This window comes from Liolophura sinensis, chromosome 6, assembly GCF_032854445.1.
Source record: "Liolophura sinensis isolate JHLJ2023 chromosome 6, CUHK_Ljap_v2, whole genome shotgun sequence".
Lineage (NCBI taxonomy): Eukaryota > Metazoa > Mollusca > Polyplacophora > Chitonida > Chitonidae > Liolophura > Liolophura sinensis.
In genome coordinates, this window is record NC_088300.1 from 68783300 (window position 1) to 68805267 (window position 21968).

Sequence of the window (21968 nt, forward strand, 5' to 3'; positions counted from 1 at the left end):
CCACATGTTGCAGTCTAACGATCTCAACGGTCTACATGTCTAAATGTCAGCTGAATAAAAGTGAAGATAAATATTGAAATGAAGTGCCAGAGGCATATAATTCAGCCTGTAATGCAATTTGTGTAACCTATATGTCGATCAACAGAATGGCTAAATAAATTACTTCCATCAGTTCATCTATCTATCAAATTTATTTATTCATTTCAAAGCTACCAAATCTTCACAACACTCCGAGCTAATGTAATTAACATATGTACACCTTTTTGCCATTAAAGGAAAAGACTAAACATCTCTAAGTAGACCCCTTAAAACTATGCATAAAAATACTTTCATTTATTTTTTTTTTACACTTTTAGTTAAAGGCGCTCAAACATATGACTTCTAGGGTGGGCTTTATGGACCACGCTATGTTAATAACTCTGACGTCACAGGAAGTTTATCAAACTCTAACCATCACACTGAATGTTGGAATAACTCTTTTGTTTCCCATGAGTGAAAGATTACTGAAATAATGTTCGCAAAAATTCTTTCCTTCTGGTTAACATCAGGAAAAACGGTTATGTGATTTGAAAGTTCCTCGATTTCGTCAGTATGACTCATAAAACTCACCATAATTTTCAAACATTTGAATGCCTTTCAACACTCTCGAAAAAATCAGAAAAACTAACTGGAAGTATTTCAATAGTTTTCAGTTGTCTTTATGATGAACCTTACTTCATATCTCAGTTTTCTTTTACTTTAAGATATGTTCACAGAAAGATTTACTAAAAAAATCCAAATACATTTCAGATGGATTTAAACAGGTGCTCAGTGTAAAATGTATACCTGCTGCTATGCAACAATCTGGTGTTAACTGTTACAACAATGACTAGAAAATGTACCAAGGAACATGGAATAAATTACATATACATCTATGATCAGCTAGCCATTGCTAGTGAAAGAAAAACTGTATTTATGCTCTTCATATGAACAGCTGTATTTCATACAGCTGCATGGATTGCACAATTTATTTCACTTTCTATGATGCTTATGTATAAGGAAAATGCACAAATATAAATAAGAATAAACAAATAAGAAAATAAATAAATAAATAAATAAATAAATAACATGTATGAGATGAACAACACAAAAAAGTCCATTAAATATAATGAAATAAATAACCTCAAAACAAATATTTAATATAGTAAAGGTCTATGTGGGATTGGCATGTAAACAAATAATATGACAAAAGAGTAAATGTCTCATCCCAGTACTTCCTGTACTGGCTTGTGTATATGCCATGATCAAATGACACATATTCTCCATGGAATGATAGGTGATTCACTATACACGAATTTACACTTTTAATACATAAGCAATAAAAAATGTGCAACTGCAAATAAAGCCTTGATAGTCTGCCCACACTAATTAGATAAGGGTAGAAAAATACAACCCCAAAATCTAGATGTATAAAACATACTACAAAGAAAACCCAACGCTTAAAACTCCATAGTATTGCACATTACATTCCATGTACACATCTGTTCTTTAACACTGATTAGAGACTATACAGGATGTACAAACTGGCATAAATTATGGCTATTTACACACTGTTTTATTCCCAATTAAAGAAGGGAAACTATATTTCCAGCCCAGAACAGACTTACAATACTCTTCAACAAAACACCTCATGAGTGTAAAATTCATGTGCATGTATTTATTAATTATATACTACTTCAATAAAAGAATGTGAACAGACTATAAATAACATACGTCCTCAATGTAAATACTGTACATCTATATCACCTAAAATCTGGTCTATAAAACACACTTTTGGACAGAGATAAAGATCTGTGGACATGACTCACTCTTAAGTGACCAACCTGAAAACGTTACAAAAAGTAAATGACCTTAAAAAAATGAATGGTCAAAGGCAAATAAATACCATAAAATATTACTTCTGGAGCTGAAACTCGCATGTTTTCAGTAGGATAACATTCTATCTACTAAGCAAACAACAGAACACCATTTAACCTGAATAGAACTCTTAGAATCAGGCAAAGCGCGCAGTTTAGTCCTGGGTAAAACTGAAGGTCATTCACCACAGGTGAACTGGAGTACATCTTATCAGGCCTGCCTTTCATTACATCTTTGTTCAGAAAGATTAAAATAAAACAGACCCTAAACTATAGCAGGTAAAGTAAATCAAGCATGATGATCGACTGTGACCATCACACCATAGAACTACTATTAAGCAAGTGTATAAATCTGACCTGGGACTAGTATATAATAGAACCAGCTTTGACATACAATCAGTATTCTATTTTTTTTTCAAACTAATGTGAACTTCACGCTAAATTAATCCCATGTTGCTGACAGTATATTCATTTATTTATTTTTTTTTCATATAGTTGGATGCATTTTTAACAAGCCGTGTCCCAAGGACGTATCAGGACATTTGAGTCAGTGAGCTGACTTAGGGTTCAGAGTATGTAAATACTCATGTATGTGTATGCAGGTATGTAAATAAAACACGCTGTTATCTCATACATTATAGACATTTAGGTATCAAGTGATCCACACAAGTGTCTAAGCTATGAGAGTATATCACTGATATATTGTTTGAGTGAACCATTGTTGATTACCACCATTCTCTAGAATTTTTGCTGTATTGTTTTTAATACACACAACTAAAAGCTGACTGCGCCATCTTCACACCATAGGTTACATGTACTTCATAACAACCACATTCACTTATCTACCCCTATCACAATGTGACCACAAATGACTAAGCCATGTCCTTACGTCAGCACGTACAGTATAAAACAGGGATCCTATCACGCTCAATATTTCAAATGTATTTCAAATAAATCTATAGTTAACCACTACATTTTGTACAAACATGAAGCGCCATCACTTTAAATCCTCAAAAATTGCCTTAATTTGCATAATCTTCATCCAAGCTGTAAAAGCGTACATTGACAATGTTCTTTAACAAGAAGCATGCAACATGTGTATTCCTTCTGTAAACATTGTACCACTTCTACACGTAAATCCAACAGGTTTGAATATATTGACTACTGGCATCAGCAATGGGTCAATGTGAATTTCCATTTGGCATAGTGTTAGAAGCACACACAGACTAAACGCATTAAAATTCCCTAATGCATTGCTCCATCAATTAAATATTCCTACATCTGCTTTACATGGACAAGTATGTAAAAGGCAAAGAACACTTTATATACCTCACTACTTTAACTTCAATCGTGTTAATAATGGGGCAATGTGAATTTCCATTTGGCATAACCTTAGAAGCAAACACACCCTTGAATTAAATCCACTAATGGGTTGTTCCACTATACAAATATTCCTCCCTTATGCTATGTCTGCTGTACGGCTGTGTGTAAGTGGACTTGCATGACTAACATGTAACAGGTGATGGACATGCATGGTTAAACCTCACTCCTGTGAAATCTCCTGTGAAAATCTGTCTACAGCCGAGCAACAATCTAGCTGCTACCCATACGCCTTCCGCATATTAATCTGTCGCTCGTATCTCTATGTCCAAGGCAGGTTTGTATTTGTTGTTCCAGGCTTTGCGAATGATGTCTACTGCTTGAGCGTGTGTCACGGCTTGTAAGGTCTCACCATCTATGCTCAACATCACATCCCCTGCCTGCAAATACAAATAATGCATCTCGAATAAGTTAATAAGTTGTTACAAATTTGTAAAAAAAAAAAACTGCTTCTTTTTTTAATAATCAATTTTAATAATATACAAATGGTACCATATCACAGGATCCGGTTGGAATTTCTACCATTGTGTCTACTTTGTTCAGATTTTTTTCAGTTGGTTTTAATTAATTATTTGCACATATACAACAGAAACTTGAATAGCAAACAGGAAATGGGCAATATTTACGCATCATTTACACAGGAGTTTTTCTCTTTTTCATATATACGTATGTAAAAATTAGCTTCCCACTTATAGATAGAGATATCTGCCCCGGGAACAATATGTTTCTAATAACAAAACCACTTCTGTGTATTGATTTGTGCAGCAGACAAAGTTGTCATAAAAAGAAAAAGGACACAAAAGAAACATGGAGCAAAAGAAACACAAGTAGACCACCCATCACTCTTCTACAAATCAAACAGGCAACAAACTCACATCATTCAATTTACAACCTTTGCCAAACCCAGTATGTTTGAACTGTTGTGTATGGTGAGTCTTAGACTCACCATTTTTTTAGAGAGCGTGAGATACACTGAGATGTTTTAATACTATGGTGGGATTTTATATGAACCATATAAGTGGTGTATACATGCAGGTACTCTAATGTCACTAGATGTTTTTTTACACCGTGTTCATTTAAAGTTGGAATAGCACAATTTATAGCCACAAGCAAAGGATTGTGGGTACAGAATACTGGAAATCTTTTTTTTCTGAATACACAATTTAGGAGATGTCCTGACATACTAACAAAATGCTTAGCTTTCCTTTTGGGAGAGAGAAAAGATATCTTCAAAAGTTTTTCAAAGGCCCAGTGGTCAAGCTATCTGGAAATAATAAAGTAGCGCACATTCATGATGCTATTGGCGATATAGCTGCCAAAACAACTATGTGTGGGTAGGGGAATTAAGAGCTCTAATGGAGGGGTGCTAAGCTGGTCCAGCACTGCCTCTAAGTTTATCAATGACAATATCACCACAAATTACTAATCATTGATACATGCATAAAACAGAGGGGTTATTAAAAATGTAAAATATGCCACAAAAAGGGATGTTTTTTCATTGGCATAAATTTTTGCATCACCCTTAAAACCATAGGCCTATTCTTCATTTTAGAATACCTTTTCATCTATTATATCTATTAAATAGTGTTCTTTAAAATTAGGAAAATTAGAAAAATCTGGCAAAAAAAATCTGGCAAACATTTTATTGAAAACAAAAGCTGGCTTGTGTTGCTAACCATGTCAACTTCATGAAAAAATCAAATCTATTTTCATACACAACATCCAACTGACTCACACAATACATATTTGTATGAAGGCATGAAAGATTGACAAGATTAAAAAATTTAATACGTTGGAGTGTAAGTGTAAAAAATCCTGAGCTTTGTTCAGCTGATTCTAAAGCATGTCAAGCCTGCCTTAGTATATACAGGTCTGGTCCACATGAAATGTTACATGTTTGCTCTTACAGGTAGATCTTACTGTTTCAAACCAGTTACCCCACTGTGGCTCCCCCTCATTTACTTTTACTAACATTTATTAAATGTAGTGATTTCCAGCAACACAATACATATACACAGCAGTAAATATGTGTAAAATTTATGAGCATTTAACCAACCATCTCAATTTTACCTTGTAGGAGCTGTAATGCTATACACTTATTAAATCAAATTTGGCAACATTATCAGCTACCTAAATCTGGCTTCAAATGGCTATATTTATTTACTAATTTATTTGGTTTGTGTTCTACACTGCAATCAAGAAATGTCACTTATACAAGGATGGCCAACATTCTGGTGGGTGGAATCTGGGGAATACCCACAACCATTTGCAGGTTGCTTCCAGACCTTCCCACAGAATAAGCTAGAGAGACACCTGGGTCATTGCACCTCTGCTATGGACGCCCTGCATTGGCTATAAAATATTCGATGTTAAGATTCCAAAGAGAGGTAGTTACATGTACAAGTACATAGTGTTTGATATGACCTGACCCAGGCTTGAATCCAGGTCTCCTAGCTTTGATGTGGATGCTCCAAACATATAGGCCACCACAGCGGTTTTGTAATATGCATAATTCTCTGAGAAGTGTATGAGGTATTGATCTATATAGCTTCTCCCTGGGCTATCCATCTTCGATTAACCAACACACCATATATATTAGTAGTAAACACTGCTTCCTATTCTTCTGATAATGATACGTCCCCACGCAAAGTGCTGGCCGGACGAATCAAAATTAAACTTATGTTAAATACATGTTATAATATGTTTCCTTATGTATTCTTATCAATAACAAGGGTTATCACAAACCTATTTTTATGTAGATGTAGGTGCAATTCTTTAGCCTCTTAGCCTTCCAAAACAATGAATGTGGCTGTTTCATGAAGTACTTGTACCGGTGTACAAGGCAATTAAACTTCTGAGAACATCTTTTGGGGTAATTTCATGATGACTTATCCGATCTTTAACTCATCACATGACCAAGTTTCAATTCAATGTTATGAACTACTTTCCCCCCCTCAAAAGTCAGGAATACTGTTCTGTAATGGACTAGCTGACAAAGTGACAAAAAGAATGAATATACTAATGAATAAATGATACTGGCTTATTGTCACTGAATAAAGGATAATGGCGTATTGTCGCTGAATAAATGATAATGGCTCATTGTCACTGAATAAATGATAATGGCGTATTGTCACTGAATAAATGATAATGGCTTATTGTCACTTCGGTAATGTGAATGTTGCTTTAACAAGTTGTTCCATGTGACATAACTATAACTTTGACAAAAATGATAATGACAACGACAATGATGTCTAAATTCTCACCTGAAGTGAACCTTCCGCAGCTGCCGACCCTCCAGGGAAGATCTTCTGAACTTTGACCTCTGGTTGAGACTTGCTCTCCATACCCCCAGAGATGCTCAGACCTTGTGATGAGAAATTTTGTGGACTAAAGAATTTTTTACTGCTTTTTTAGGCTTACATGTATAACCATGACTGCTAATTATAAAAACAATAATGTTTAATGTATGTATTATTGTACATCACCTCCTGATTAGAAACACAAATTCTATTAACATCAAGCTGTAGAAGAAATCAATGTGTATACCTAGTGTGCTGATTGCTTTGGAGAGACTGATAACCCTGGATCTCGGGGCAGGATCCTTAAACGTGGCAGGTGGAGATAGGGGAGATAACTCCAGTGCTGGTGGCCCTTCTGCAGGCACTGTGGCTATGAGAAGGGGAGGAGGGGGTGAGGAGATCTCACGTCTCTGTGGGGACCCTGACGGCGACCCCATCATGGAGGTGACATACCGGATAGGGCTGCGCGTTCTCTCTGACGCAAGGGAGGAGCGACTTGGGGATACATAGGAGCCCTGCCATGCTCGCTCTGAAGATGCTCGGGAAGGACTCTGCTGCGAGAGAGTCTTGTGAGATGGACTCTTGTGTGACTCTGAGCTTTGCTGATGTGAGGAGCTTGCCCGTGAGGGACTCCCATCCACAGGAAGGTGGTTCACATGACTGATATCACGGGAAGCTGTCACAGAGGCTGATTCTTCAGCAGCGCTGTTTTCCCCCTCCTCCACCAGTGCATAAGACTTCACCTCTATCTTCCTCTGACTGGTTGACCTTAACCAGCCTGGGGGGAGGTCAGGGTCATCAAAGGCAACAGGCACACTGTCCACAGATGATACAGAGCTACAGGCAGAGTCCACAGAGAGACTGTCCAAATGGTCATCAAAACTGAAGAGAGAGAAAAGTGAATGAAAGAATGAATCCTTTTTGGTACATGTAGCAACTCCAACAAGACATTTGTAAACCTTTGCAACAAACTACAATGCAACTGACTGGTTAGTAGTCTTGCATATCACAGTGTTTACAGTGACACAATACTTGAAACTTTTATCACAACTTTTTTATAAAAGATTTCTTCTATCAAACACTGGCATTTAATTTGATTTTGATTGTATATCATCATATCATCATACAGAAATTTTCACTTACACCAACACCAAGGAATTATGTTTATGGTTGAAGGAATATCAGATATTGGATTAGGAATATTTAAAAATGAGGCTCAAAACATCTAAAACAAATAAGCTAAAGCATCATTAAAAATGATCTCCAAAAACAGTGTTTTCCAACTCCTGGCCTTTAAAGAAATGCTTCTCCCTAAGGCAAAATGTTCATTTAAGTCATTTTTAGGTATACTAACTTCAATTCAAATGCATGGGTCCCATAACATCTGCATTAGGACCAGGTCACATCACTATTTTCATTCCCTGTATTTGTATTTGCAGTTTACAAGGAAATTTGTTTCCTTATTTATTTAATTAGAGTTTTATATCATACTCACTTTATCTATTTTATTTATTGATTGGTGTTTTATTTTCAATACTGGTATTTAACATAGATTTGTACATGCAGATCACAAGAAAATTTATTTATTTCACCAGAGTTTTATGTCATACTCAGTTTATCTATTTTATTTATTGATTGGTGATTTATGCCATACTCAAGAATATTTCACTTATACGACAGTGGTCATCATTATGGTAGGAGGAAACTGGATAAAGCCCGGGGGAAACACACAAGCATCCGCAGGTTTCTGTCAGACCTTTCCACGTACGACCGGAGAAGAAGCCAGCATGAGCTGGACTTGAACTCACAGCGACGGCATTGCAAGAGGCCCATGGGTCATTGTGCTGCACTGCCATGCTAACGACTTTGACCAAGGAGGCCCTGCCGTACTCGAGAATATTTCACTGATACAATGGTGGCCAGCATTATGGTGGGAGGAAGCTGGGCAGAGCCCAGCAGAAATCCATTACCATAACATTATATCACACTATAAACTGGATACGTTACATGGGCCTTTGCTAGATCAGTGGTTTCAACTGCTCTGCCTCTGGCCATTAAGGTATCACACTCAAATCCATTTCTTGATGGTTCAGCTGGGCAGTGGTTTACTCCAGGCACATATATTAAAGTGAAAATACTAATCAAACAAATATTAAATACACCGGATTCATGGGTGGAGACTCATTAATTTGGGGCTCATGGATTCACATAAAGCAGAGTAATCCACTCTAGACCATTCAGTCAGCAAAGGCTCAACCCTCACATAACTAAAGTAGGGTTATGCATACTTTTTAAGTCACGTAACAATGAATTCCTTACCCATTGTAAGCACTGTTCATCTGGTAGTTTGAGAATGGCGTGTGTGATCGCCTCCCAGAGTTCACAAAGATGACATCAGACTGTTTATGTGGGCTGGCGGCTGATGCTGGTCTGGCTGATGTCTCTGGACTGTTGACATCAGAGTCGCTGCTGTAGTCTGCTGTATCACGGCTGCGTTGACGCGCCTCCGCAGTCCTGTACTTGCTGGTGTACTGACCGTGTTCCTCCAGATGAAAACTGCCATGGAGGTCTGCATAAACACATAAATGGGATGAACGAATGGCTAGAACATTACACAATATTTCAGCCAAGTCGTGACAAGAATATGTTGAGTCTGAAAACAGGATGGTTTTCAATATGAAAAATGCTAATATTGAAAATCAACATAAAATGAGTTAGATGAAAAAAAAAACAAAAAAAAAAACATCTAACAAGAAAATCAGACATAATAAATACCCACATTTAAAGTATAATCTATAGAAAATTTTATTACTTAGAACTCAGGCCAAAAGCCTGCAAAAGGCCAAAATTATTGAAACATGGTGTGAACTTGGACATGAAGATAAGTAAATGGACAATACCAGCGTACATCCTTCATGGTTTTCTGTTAATAGGTAGCTAATTATTCCTGGTATAATGTTGGGGATTCTTTAGCACAAATTTATATTTAAAATGCAGGACCATTAAAATGAGCAGTGTACATGTACCTGTATTATGATATGCCTTTCTCCACCCCTTTTTTTTTTTGGCTCAATTTTGTATCATTCAAACCATTTCTATTCTCAGGAGATTTTACAGATAACAAGAGAAAGTTTACCCATGACTGGATCCATAAGGACTTTTCTGCCAGGTGGGTCCTCCTTGATGTGACGGACAGGTGAAGACTTTGCAGAACTGGTTTTCAGCTCATTACGAGCCTGATCTTCGTATCGGGATACCATACTGTCAAACCTGCCGATATCTGTCGGATGTACCACCGTTCTGTAACAGCATCGATGACAACAACACATACAGATCATCAGTTTTTATTTATTTATATGATTGGTGTTTTATGGCGTAATCAAGAATATTTCACTTATACGACGGCGGCCAGCATTTGGTGGGAGGAAACCGGGCAGAGCCTGGGGGGAAACCCACGACCATCTGCAGGTTGCTGGAACACCTTCCCACGTACAGCCGGAGAGGAAGCCAGCATGAGCTGGACTTGAACTCATAGCGACCGCATTGGTGAGAGATTCCTGGGTCATTACGCTGCACTAGCGCGCTAACCAACTGAGCCACGGAGGCCCCCCCATCCCCTCTCCCCTCAGATCATTAACAGTCAGGTCAGTAATTCTGGTGTAGTTCTCGAGCCCATCTACTTTTTGATCTACTTTTTTAATAGTGTCATAGGTGTGATTTGATCAGTTCTTCTACAGGTAGAAATAAATTATGCCAATTACAAATGGAAAGAAAAGAAACTGTTGTAACTCATCTTCTCATGCTTCTTATGTCATAAATTTGCCTGTAGAAAAAAATCCAATGTTTAATGTTGAATATACTCCATCAAATTTACATCAGGAATATTTTATGTATTTACCTGAATTTTGTTCTATGCTTTACTCAAGAATGTTTCACTCTCATGATGGTGGGCAGTTAGACAAACATTTTTTTTTTTTATTTATTTATTTATTTACTGTGTAAAAATGTTATCAACCAGCTGACAACATTTTCACATATACATGCAATATTGTTGATTGACTTGCTTTCAGTTTCAACATTTCAACTGCCACACAGAGGTCTATCCTTGGAACAGTCTGGTTCAATGTCTGGCATCTTACAGTGCTGTCTCACTGAAATGCCATAGTGCAAGACACCAGAAATGACCATCCATCAAGTCACAATATATTGACCAATCCATAGTGGTAGTAAGTCTCAAGTTCGGGAAGTACATATACATGTACATTTACACTGTCTATTTTCACATCTCTGGTGTACTATCTAACGCACACTTAAAAAAGCTTGATTGAACTGCGTCCATCCAGCACTGCTGATTACAACACACTTATAGCACCTACCTGATATGTGTGAACAGCAGGATTTTCTCTGGCTTGTCCAGGATCACCAGTAATACCTGTACCAGTCTCTCTATATCCTTTGTCTCTTTGTACTAAAACACCGAAAAGGACGCAAACCGTAAGACTCAAACACTTGTAGGTCAGACTCAAACACTTGTAGGTCAGACTCAAACACTTGTAGGTCATACTTTACCTCATAAAGACTACAATCGCTGATATCTACATGAATTCACAGGCTTCAGAAGTAGGATTAAAACATACCAGTTTATTTCTCCATTTCATTCTTTCAGACATAGTTTGGTTAAGTGTTTTTTCTACAGCCTCAAATGCAGCTTACATACCTTAACCCATAGAATGCTTATACCATGATGTCACCGTACCATCTGCCTACACATGTATGCTTGGGGTTTTACATTATACAATTTTTCAGTCATATGACGACAAACTATCTCTAATACTGTCTATAATATATGAATAGATAATGCATCAGTTGCCAAAAAGACACTGCGCTTTATGGCACTTTCATGATGCTGTTGTCTCTTTCTTGTAAATGGTGCATGTAACACAAGCTTCACACCCGCATGTGTTTTTTATCATATCCACAAAGAGAACTATAATCTCATTATTGCTGCTATAGTACAATGTTTTAATAAAATACAAAAAGCTTCTGAATTATAAAGACTAAGGCAAAGAAATGATTATAAAGAAATAATGTCAGCATGTTCCATAAAACTCATTTTAGAAATTTCAACATTTACCTGCATTTATTAAGATTTTGTCAAAAGATAAAAAAAAGATAACTAATAAAGTTATTGCAGACAAAGGTTTATGCAGTGTTGATTGTGTGAGTTTTACATTTTCACTGCCTATAAATGAGAATATAAACATGTACCCATAACAACGTAGAGTGACGTGTGCAGTCTGTATTTACATATACCACTGACCTGTACATCTACTGTTACCTGAGAAAGATCAATACTACCCAGCCTGCCTAACGCACCAATTAACTTTGTCACATGAGCACAGTGTACGTCTGGTTCACATAAACTGTGGCTCACAATGCCGACATATGTTTGTGTAAACAACAAACTTATCGAATACCATTCAAAAAGCATTGTTCGACATCTGTCACAAAACTCTGCATGATAACTGATATGCATGCAGCACATCCAATAAACTATATTAGACCAGACATGATTGATAATGACCATACGTACAGTTTGTACTGTCTCAGTACATACAGTACGGATATTTATGATAATGACTCCTTACGGGATTGGTCTGATAATGACAGTTAAAGCAGTACGGGGACATCAGAGAAAGTTCCATACTAAGGTGTTGAGATTCAAATTAGGCAATTATTCAGAGGTTTGCCCGACAAAAATTGGCTGCTTTTGAAAAAGTGGGAACAAACTACAGTATGATAAACCCAGACATGTCCGACAATATACTCACAGAATGTATGTGTCTGATAATGACAGTATACTCACAGTATATGTGTCCGATAATGACAGTATACTCACAGAACATACGTATCTGATAATGACAGTATACACATGTTCTATCCAATAATCACAGTACACTCACAGAATGTATGTGTCTGATAATGACAGTATACACCTAAGTTCTGTCTGATAATGATAATATACTCACAGAACTTATGTGTCTCAAAATGACAGAATACACATTTGTTCTGTCTGATTATCACAGTAAATACACAGAATGTATGAGTCTGATAATGACAGAATACACACACGTTGTCTGATAATGACAGTATACTCACAGAATGTATGTAACAATGACAGAAAACGCATAAGTTCCGTCTGACAATGACGATATACCCACAGAACATATGTGTCTGATAATTACAGAATACACATACGTTCTGCCTGATAATGACAGTATACTCACAGAACACATCTGATCAGAGTATGTATGTATGTCTGATACTGATAGTACTCACAGTGCGTATGTGTCTGATAATTACAGAATACACATACGTTCTGCCTAGTAATGACAGTATACTCACAGAACACATCTGATCAGAGTGTGTATTTATGTCTGATACTGACAGTACTCACGGTGCGTATGTGTTTGATAATTACAGAATACACATACGTTCTGCCTGGTAATGACAGTATACTCACAGAACACATCTGATCAGAGTGTGTATGTATGTCTGATACTGATAGTACTCACAGTGCGTATGTGTCTGATAATTACAGAATACACATACGTTCTGCCTGATAATGACAGTATACTCACAGAACACATCTGATCAGAGTGTGTATGTATGTCTGATACTGACAGTACTCACGGTGCGTATGTGTCTGATAACTGCAGTAGCCTCATCCTCTGACAGCGTAGATCTGGCACGGTTCTCTACCTCCATCATACTGGATCCCCCAATGGAGCCACGGTGCATAATCTGAGAGCCAAAAGACTTCTCAAATACTCCTCTTTTTCTGATCGACCCGGAATAGGAAGCTGCAAAAAATAAAAAAACAATACAATAAATAAATTTTTTAGGATGTAAATTAATAGTATAGGTATATACCATAGAGCCAGAGATGCATGTGGATACCAGCACATCTAGTGTACAAGCCACAGCAAAAAATTAAAATACTGCACTATATTTTACATGCATAAAGAAAAAAGCACATGGTTTTTTTCTTTTTTACTTTGGTGTGAGAAACTGGAATGACATACTGGAGATACTCAGACCTGGCACTACACCTAACACTAGCACCAAGCAGTCAAGAACTTATCAGTTTATCATCTTTGAAATAATTTTTCTCAATGTTCTCGATGCTTTATCACATGTATTACCCATGGATTAATACACAGTTCAACTCTTACATGCTGTGTCCTCATGTTTTGTGCTTTTCTTCTTTCCTGTGGATCCTTTCTTGCTTCGAGATTTTCGACTTGATGCTACAAACAGAAAAATTTATACAGTTATAAGGTGTGCTTAACTGGAGTAGATTTGAATTTGAAATTACACAACGAAGTGCAGGATTTGACTTATTGTGATTTTGGTTACACTATTATGGTAAACTGGAAGCATTCAAAGCTTCCTTTAAAATACCGCACACATGTGCACACACACACTATTGTCTCCGCAGTTGATTATTTTTCAAGAATCTGCACTTGTGAGTTTGTGGTTTGAGTGGTGATGGGCGACGGCTTGTACCACCTGAGCCCGCCTCTGATTTGTGTAAGGTAGATTGGGATCCAAACCCATGCACATAAGGCTTTAAAACATTCCAATATCCCAATGAGCTGTCAGGGAAGACCATACAACCTTCTCCTTTCAGACGACTTTAAACATTTGTTGTGACGTCAATCCTTTGTCTAACCGATCAAAAGAATGTTATATATGAAGGGTCTTTTGGTTTCTGATCAATGTGAACCTTATTTTCTAACAATTTCATTCTATGGCTTCACTTCAAATACACTAAACGTGGCCAGTGTGAGAAAAGGCATAGTGGTGTCATCAATGTGAGAAAAGGCATAGTGGTGTCATCAATGTGAGAAAAGGCATAGTGGTGTCATCAATGTGAGAAAAGGCATAGTGGTGTCATCAATGTGAGAAAAGGCATAGTGGTGTCATCAATGTGAGAAAAGGCATAGTGGTGTCATCAATGTGAGAAAAGGCATAGTGGTGTCATCAATTCTCATAGAGACCATAATGCTGGCCGCCGCCGTATAAGTGAAATATTCTTGAGCACGGTGTAAAATACCAATTAAATAAATAAATAAATAAATAAAATTCTCTTAGACACAAATATGAACAGCAAAACAAAGTTTGTACTAAGATGAACTGGGGGTCTAATTTGTGGCATCCTAATCACGAACATTTTGGATACCTCGAGGCTTGGTTCTGTCAATGTTACAGAAATTGTATAATCTACTATCAGACTTTTCCAGATTATATCTAAGCTTCAATCAATTCAGATCTACTTTCCCGCATAACTAATCATAGACCGAGTCACTCTCCATAATCTTACACACACAGTGTATGCACTTAATATATAGAGTGCAACCGCCTGAACTCTCATCCGCTAAAAGCTCTATCACTGTTGTACTAAAACTTCATGTAACACCATCACGAAAGATCAACCATGCTATGCATTATTTTCAAATAGGGAAATAATGCGGCTAAGCCAGTATAAAAGAGCATTCCTTGACACTAATTATGATGTAACATTTTTTTTATATTTGAGAAGATATCGCACGATTCTAGAACAAGAACTGATAGTTTACTACAAACACGATACTTGAAAAAGAATCCTTTTTCCAGAATCAAGTGTTGTTCATTGTTTCTTTACTACAGACTGGGGCAAATATTAATGTTCACCTACATGCACAATTTCATAATAAGAATGTGTTTTTTTAATGCTGCATACAAACACATATCAACATGAATACTAACTGGATGGTTTTCTCTCCCTTCTCTCAATAGGAAATTCTGAAAAAAATAAAGAAATATTCATTACAAAAAACAGAACAAATGTTTATCTTTATATAGCTTGATAATTGAAAATAATATTTTGAATGTGTCCTATAAGGAGAAGAAAACATGGAATATATATATATATGTTCTGTTACAGAACATGAGATGAAATGGACTACAACTCAAGGCAATAGCATTTGTGCAATGCTGTCGCTGTGAGTTCAAATCCAGCTCATGCTGGCTTCCTCTCCGACCGTACGTGGGAAGGTCCTGCAGCAACCTACGGGTGGTTGTGGGTTTCTCCTGAGGTCTGCCCGGTTTCCTCCCACCATAATGCTGGCCGCCGTCATATAAGTGAAATATTCTTGAGTACGGCGTAAAACACCAATCAAAAAAATAAATCAAACAAATAGCATTTGTGTAAGGCTCCTGAGTCATTGTGCTGCGCTAACACTGTAACAACTTGGACACAGAGGCCGTGTATTGAAGCACAAGGGTATTGAGATATACATGTATCATACCTAGGTCCAGTGACACATCCCTGTTGTTTTCGGTCTCTGATGACCTGGCCACAGAAACATCTAAATTTTGCTCTCCGTACAAAGAGTTTTCATTTTCATTTTCGAAATCATCAAGGATGAGATCCTCGAGATCGGATCCGGAGGAGTTGAGTTTGTTGTTGAGTGTGGAGTGTCTGAGGATGAACTGGGAGGAGTCCCTGGGCATGAGGATCTCTGTCTGTAAAGGTAACACTTGCTCAGTGTGGATGTCCAGGCTCAACTGACTTGAATCCTCGTCATCTGTCTGGGTGTACACCTCAATCTTACTCTCCAGCGGCACCCGCCTCACACGCCCCATGGGGAACTCGCTGTATGAGGCAGCACGACTCTGAGGCCCTGAAAATTGATGAATAGTTTTGTGACACAAGTCTAACATTACCTATACATAGGTTTCGGACAAATATGTATGTGTACAGGTACACTACGACGTGTTGTTTTAGAATCATGACTGTTTTGTTTTTTAATGATAAACTCAGGAATCTTCACTCAGACGATGGTGGTTTACATGACCTAAAGAGCATTTTTACAGGCAAATAAATGTCACCAAATATTATTTTTGGTGCTGAAACTTTCTATCTTCGAGCAGAATATCGTCCTATGTTCCAAGCAAACCTCAAAACACCTTTCTAAAATCAAGATCTCAGAATCAGGCAAAAAAAGTTAATCATGGACGAAATTTTATATGGTCATATGGAGTATGTCGTATAAATATTTTAACCAAGTTCTACAACTATTTCTCAATGCTGTGTCATTCCTGATAAATATAGCTCTGTGTACAAGTAATGTTGGTACTATTCCAACACATAACTATAACTATATCTGTACATGCACATAATGAACTTACTTGACCTTGATCCTTTGTAACCATTTAACCATTTGTACTCTGCATACATCTCCTTAAACACTGGGAACCGACCCATATACTGCAACCAATGAATTCAACATTTAAGTTTAACCGTTCTGCAAAAGCAAGTTTTTTTATACCCTGCTTTGTAACTGAATCCTATGAAAAACATTATAAGTTTTTGAGGACCGTGACTTTTACTTCGTGACGATTTTATGACACTAAATCACAAAAAATTCACCCCCAAAAAATATGAAAGAAAAACACCAGATTAACATTCACCCATCAGTGACTGACACACATACAAGCAAAATTTATTTTCAAAATAAAAACAGAAGGAATAATTTTCTTGTGGTTTGACATCAAACAAAAAACAATAAAACGTTTGGAATGCCCCATGCTACAGGGGCATTGATTCAGTTAAAATCCCAAAACATCTACCTAAATGTTCACTAGACATGAAAATACACAGAAAAATGCAAGAGTAAAATGTTCTAATAAAAGCTGAACATGGTTCTTGTTATAATCTGGTGATGTCATTAAAATAACCAAACCACTATCTCAGTTTTAAAAGAGAACACATGTTAACACCTACAAGTACTATATAAATGTGGTTTTTATGAAATGCCACTCTTACCCTGACAGTCAGAATAAGCTGCGACTGAGTCTTGAGGAAATTGACAGCCCCACTGTGGGTCAGGCCCTCAAATGATGTCCCATTCACGCTGAGGATCTGATCCCCCACCCTCACACCCTTCTGCTGAGCTAGGCCACCCTTGTCAATTCTGTCGGAGCAACGGAATTAGTGTCAAAGTTTCAAATACCTTAGATTTTTTAATGATTTTGATGAAAAATATTAATTCTGAGGACCAAGATGCAAATGTTTACAAGTATTAAATTACAAAAAAAAAATTTCCTTATAAACTGTGGGTCGTTCAGAGGTGTTGTGTACATATGCGGCATCTCTCCTTTTAAATTCCAGATTTCATTTTGAATGGGTGACAACTTTCAACGAGTTAATGCTCAGTAAATATAAAGAAACAAGTGTTATTTGATATGGTTTCTTACTATGAAATAAAAATAAAGAGATTAAAACACAAATTAAAAAAAACCCCTACTACATGTATGTAGGCCTATGTACCATATATAACATATAATAAATCATTTGTTATTCAAACATAGATATGATACAGGAATAATTCATGACTGTTAGGCACAGTATATTATACCTGGAGACGAAGATGCCCAGTCCAAACTCGCTGCCCCCACGGATGTTAAAGCCAAGCCCATCCCTCAGTTCCTTCCTCTTCACACTCAAATTGACTCTGCGCTCTGATATCCCGTTTAGGAATGGCCCCAGGCTGGAAACAGGGGAGTTATACTCTTGCATGTCCCCTGTTACAATCTTCTGCTGCTCCGTATCATACCTAGGTAACAATAATGAATTTTATAATAACCATCATATGTATATATGAATTTCCTTGCAGTTTTATATGTCATAAGAATATATCGCGACAAAAGGTGACATTTAGGAAAGAAGACGACATCTTGATTATTTCTAATGTTGTATACACGATTATTTCTCTTAATATAATTAATGGTCAGGTCAATGGGTGAGGAAACCAATGTGCCTGGAGAAACCAATGTGCCTGGAGAAACCAATGTGCCTGAAAAAAACACTGACCTTTGCCACATACCAGCTAAAGGATAATAGGGAAACATGATCAAATGACATGCACGTGCATTTATCTGTAATTTTATAAGTAGTCCTTTCACAGCATTTACTTGAACAAAATGAACAAACCAAAGGATTGGACAGTTCCTGTTGTATTTCCCCACTACTTCTGTACTTCATGCCACAATGTTCAACATAAAGGACTTAATATAAAACTTCATCATGGCGCTTGGAATTTGGAGACAGGCTGTGACACATGTACTGTAGGCTGACAAAGACAGACAGAACTGAATCAACACAACACTGTACTGTCTGGTGTACACCGCATTGGTGAGAGGCTCCTGGGTCATTACGCTGCGCTAGCTCACTAACCAACTGAGCCACGGAGGCCCCTGAATTTTTTTTATTGTATACCTATAAATGAAATCAGTTAAATTGTATCATGTTACTGCTCTGTACTTGGAGTGACTGATTGGGGTTTAAGGTCGTACTTAACAATTTCATTTTTGACGATGAAGGAATCCTTAGAGTGCATGTAATGTGTCTCCTTGTTGCAGGACAGATTTCCATCGCTCTTTTATCTAGTGCTGCTTCACTGAGACGTTCCGCCCAAGCCATTTCCATCACTCTTTTATCTAGTGCTGCTTCACTGAGATGCCCCGCCCAAGCCATTATACTGATACACATCAACTAGTGGTTGCACTATCCCTTTCATGCTGAACGTCAAGCTAGGAAATTACAACTTCCTCTTTTAAAGTCTAAAGGTGTGACTCTACCCAGGATTTACCCTGGATCTACCGTTACCGAAGCGGACTACGGTCTAAGGAGTTCAGTATCCTAAATACTGAATGGTTTGGAGTAATCGGTCCATGAAGTCTCCAATAGTTACCATGAGATCTGTTCACATGAGTATCTCCAGCCAGGTACTTTCCCCGTCCGTTTAATCAGCAGTTTAAGATGGTTGTTATCAGTCAGCATCTTGACAGCGCTACTGGATGGTAGACCATCCATTGCTATGTTATTGACCTCCAGTATCTGATCTCCTGGCTGCACACCAGCAAAATCTGCAAATAGAAGCAGTCTGATGTATATAATGATGGCTACATGGTGTAAATGCTTTTTTTTTAAATTATATACCTACAAATGAAATCAGTTAAATTGTACCCTATTAGTGCCCGGTACTTGGAGTGATATTGGATCCTTCAAAGCCATAATTTTTTCAACTTATATGGAAGCAAACGGATATACATGTAACTTTATGACCTAAAAGCATTCATGAACACTGTGGTGTTTATCATTTGCTCTCCGCATTTCTGTATAAGCACCGATAAGGAAATTTCCAAATTCCGCAAAATAATAAAGCAAAGATCAAAAGTAATATTCAGAGTGCATTGCCAGATGAGAACCTTGAGATTGAAAAACTTTCTCTGGGCCAGCTGAATCTGTATGCATACCTGTGATTGTTATTTGTACGAAAAGAGAAAGTGAGTGAGTGAGTGCTTGGGGTTTAACGTCGTACTCAACAATTTTTCAGTCATATGACGACGAAGGAATCATTAGGGTGCATGCACGTGTAATGTGCCTCCTTGTGCAGGACGGATTTCCACCGCTCTTTTATTTAGTGCTGCATCACTGAGACGAATTACCGAAGGCAAGTAAGCCGCCCCACCCGAGCCATTATACTGATACGGGTCAACCAGTCGTTGCACTATCCCCTTCATGCTGAACGCCAAGCGAGGAAGTTACAACTTCCTCTTTTAAAGTCTTAGGTGTGACTCGACCAAGGATTGATCCTGGATCTACCGGTCCCGAAGCGGACAAAAAGAGAAAGTAGGTGAGAGATCACAGAGTAGGTGATCTAATAAATAGGTCAGTGTGAAGTGTTTTGTACATATGGGGTGGTATTGTATGTCCATGTGTGTTGAAATTCCATACTGGAAAAAAAGACGTCACAGGCGTCATCCAATACAGATTTTCAACACAAAATGTACAAAACACTTTACAAAAACCGAATAATATTCCTTTAATTGGGCCTCAATGCCTGAGAATCCTAAGGAGCTTCTCACCAGTTTAGAGTTGAATGAAGTACTCAAGAATTTTTCAACTGTCGGGTTTAATATCTACCTCTGTTCCTTACCTGCCACAGAGTCCTCATCCACCTCACTGACATATATCCCCAGACCATGTTCTGACCCACCCCTCACACTGAACCCCAGACTCTCATCATCGCTCTTGGTTATAGTTATCACTCTCACATCTTCCACTTCTTCTTGTTTTCCTCCTGTCAAGAAATGAAAACAGAAATTTGATATCTTGGAATACGATATTCACGACACATAATTAATACTTGTTACAGATGTTTACAATTTATCTTGTACCCCGCTTCAAAACCCACAGAAATAAAATGTGGAATAATCAACCCACTGTTTAACACTCTACTGTTGTTACTGTTGTTCTTTTATGGTTTTATGGAAATCGGGGTGCCTGGTGTAAACCACTGAACTTTGAGCAGTTACTGACAAACTTTTCTACATGTTACATACAGACAGGTCTTCGTGTAAAACATGTCAGAGCAACCTTGAATGCCATGTGGAACAAGGCAATCACATGTATGGTTCCAGTTTGTGGGTATACTGTCTTTATTGGGCACATATTGCACCCACATTTAAGAAATCAATTCTGGGCTTTCAAGATTGCGAATAAGCCTATCTGTCAAACAGTGCAACCAGACAAACAGACACACAGATCTATGTACAGACAGAATGGCTAGCAAATAGATCACCATACCACTGATTAATAAATTTAATACCTGGATGTTGAAAGTACTTGTGTCTGTTGAGGCTAGCCACCTGTCTCGTCTGTTTCCGTGGAAGGGTGGAGGATTTGCTGGACATCAGCACCCTTGGCTTGCTGATGCTCTCAGTGCTGCGGTAATGCAGGGCTCCTGGGTTGATGTTAGCCAGGTGAGATTTTCCCACCCAGTGGTCAAACTGCCCCAGGTGACTAGGTGGAATCAGTTCACGGATCTTTAGCGTCAGATCTTGTTTTTCGGGTGTGTTGAGCAGCACCTTGAGGCTGTGAACCAGTTTATCTACACGCCGATATTTCTGATACTCCTTCAGGGCCTTGTACAACCTCTCTCTCTCTGCCTCACTCAGGACGTAGCAGGCATGTTGCTGGAAGGACTTAATGCGGCGTCTTTTCTCGATACTTAGAGCTGTCTGTGAAACTGTGGCCATGTTGCTTGTCAGAGTTTGTCCCGGTGCTGTTTATATAGAACTGTTGCTAAAGAATACAGGTAATAAAGTGCAGCATGCTTGTATCCAGGACAACCTCAGTGTGGCCTAAGTGGGACTCTGGTATGTTTTAGCGGGACTGTCGTTAGTTCTTCTCCATTCACTTTTTAGCTATATTCACATAGTAACCTGAAACAGAAACAAACAACAGCTCATAAAAAATGTATATCTATACTTGTGTATCTAA

At 37.8% G+C, this 21968-nt stretch overlaps 1 protein-coding gene across 1 annotated transcript; it reads right to left on the reverse strand.

Annotated features, from left to right (window-relative positions):
- Positions 1–1133: 1133 nt before the first annotated feature.
- LOC135467468 (PDZ domain-containing protein 7-like) lies at positions 1134–21724 on the reverse strand. Its single transcript, XM_064745241.1, has 16 exons — positions 21295–21724; positions 20623–20766; positions 19375–19549; positions 18040–18237; positions 17448–17595; positions 16811–16889; positions 15928–16302; positions 15386–15421; positions 13810–13884; positions 13268–13437; positions 10951–11042; positions 9711–9874; positions 8894–9143; positions 6822–7456; positions 6539–6639; positions 1134–3655 (listed from the first exon to the last, which is right to left on the reverse strand). The coding sequence occupies exons 1-16, from the start codon at positions 21722–21724 to the stop codon at positions 3518–3520; spliced, it is 3210 nt and encodes a 1069-aa protein (XP_064601311.1). The 3' UTR covers positions 1134–3517.
- Between the last annotated feature and the right edge of the window lie 244 nt (positions 21725–21968).

What these genes read in the sequence shown, in the direction of transcription:
- LOC135467468 (XM_064745241.1), bottom strand. Translation starts at nt 21,724, where the DNA reads ATGGCCACAGTTTCACAGACAGCTCTAAGTATCGAGAAAAGACGCCGC. An exon ending in CTGGGCATCTTCGTCTCCAG is followed by an intron (nt 17,596 to 18,039) that starts GTATAATATACT and finishes TTGCTCCGACAG; the next exon opens with AATTGACAAGGGTGGCCTAG. An exon ending in CAAAGCAATCAGCACACTAG is followed by an intron (nt 6,640 to 6,821) that starts GTATACACATTG and finishes TCTCATCACAAG; the next exon opens with GTCTGAGCATCTCTGGGGGT.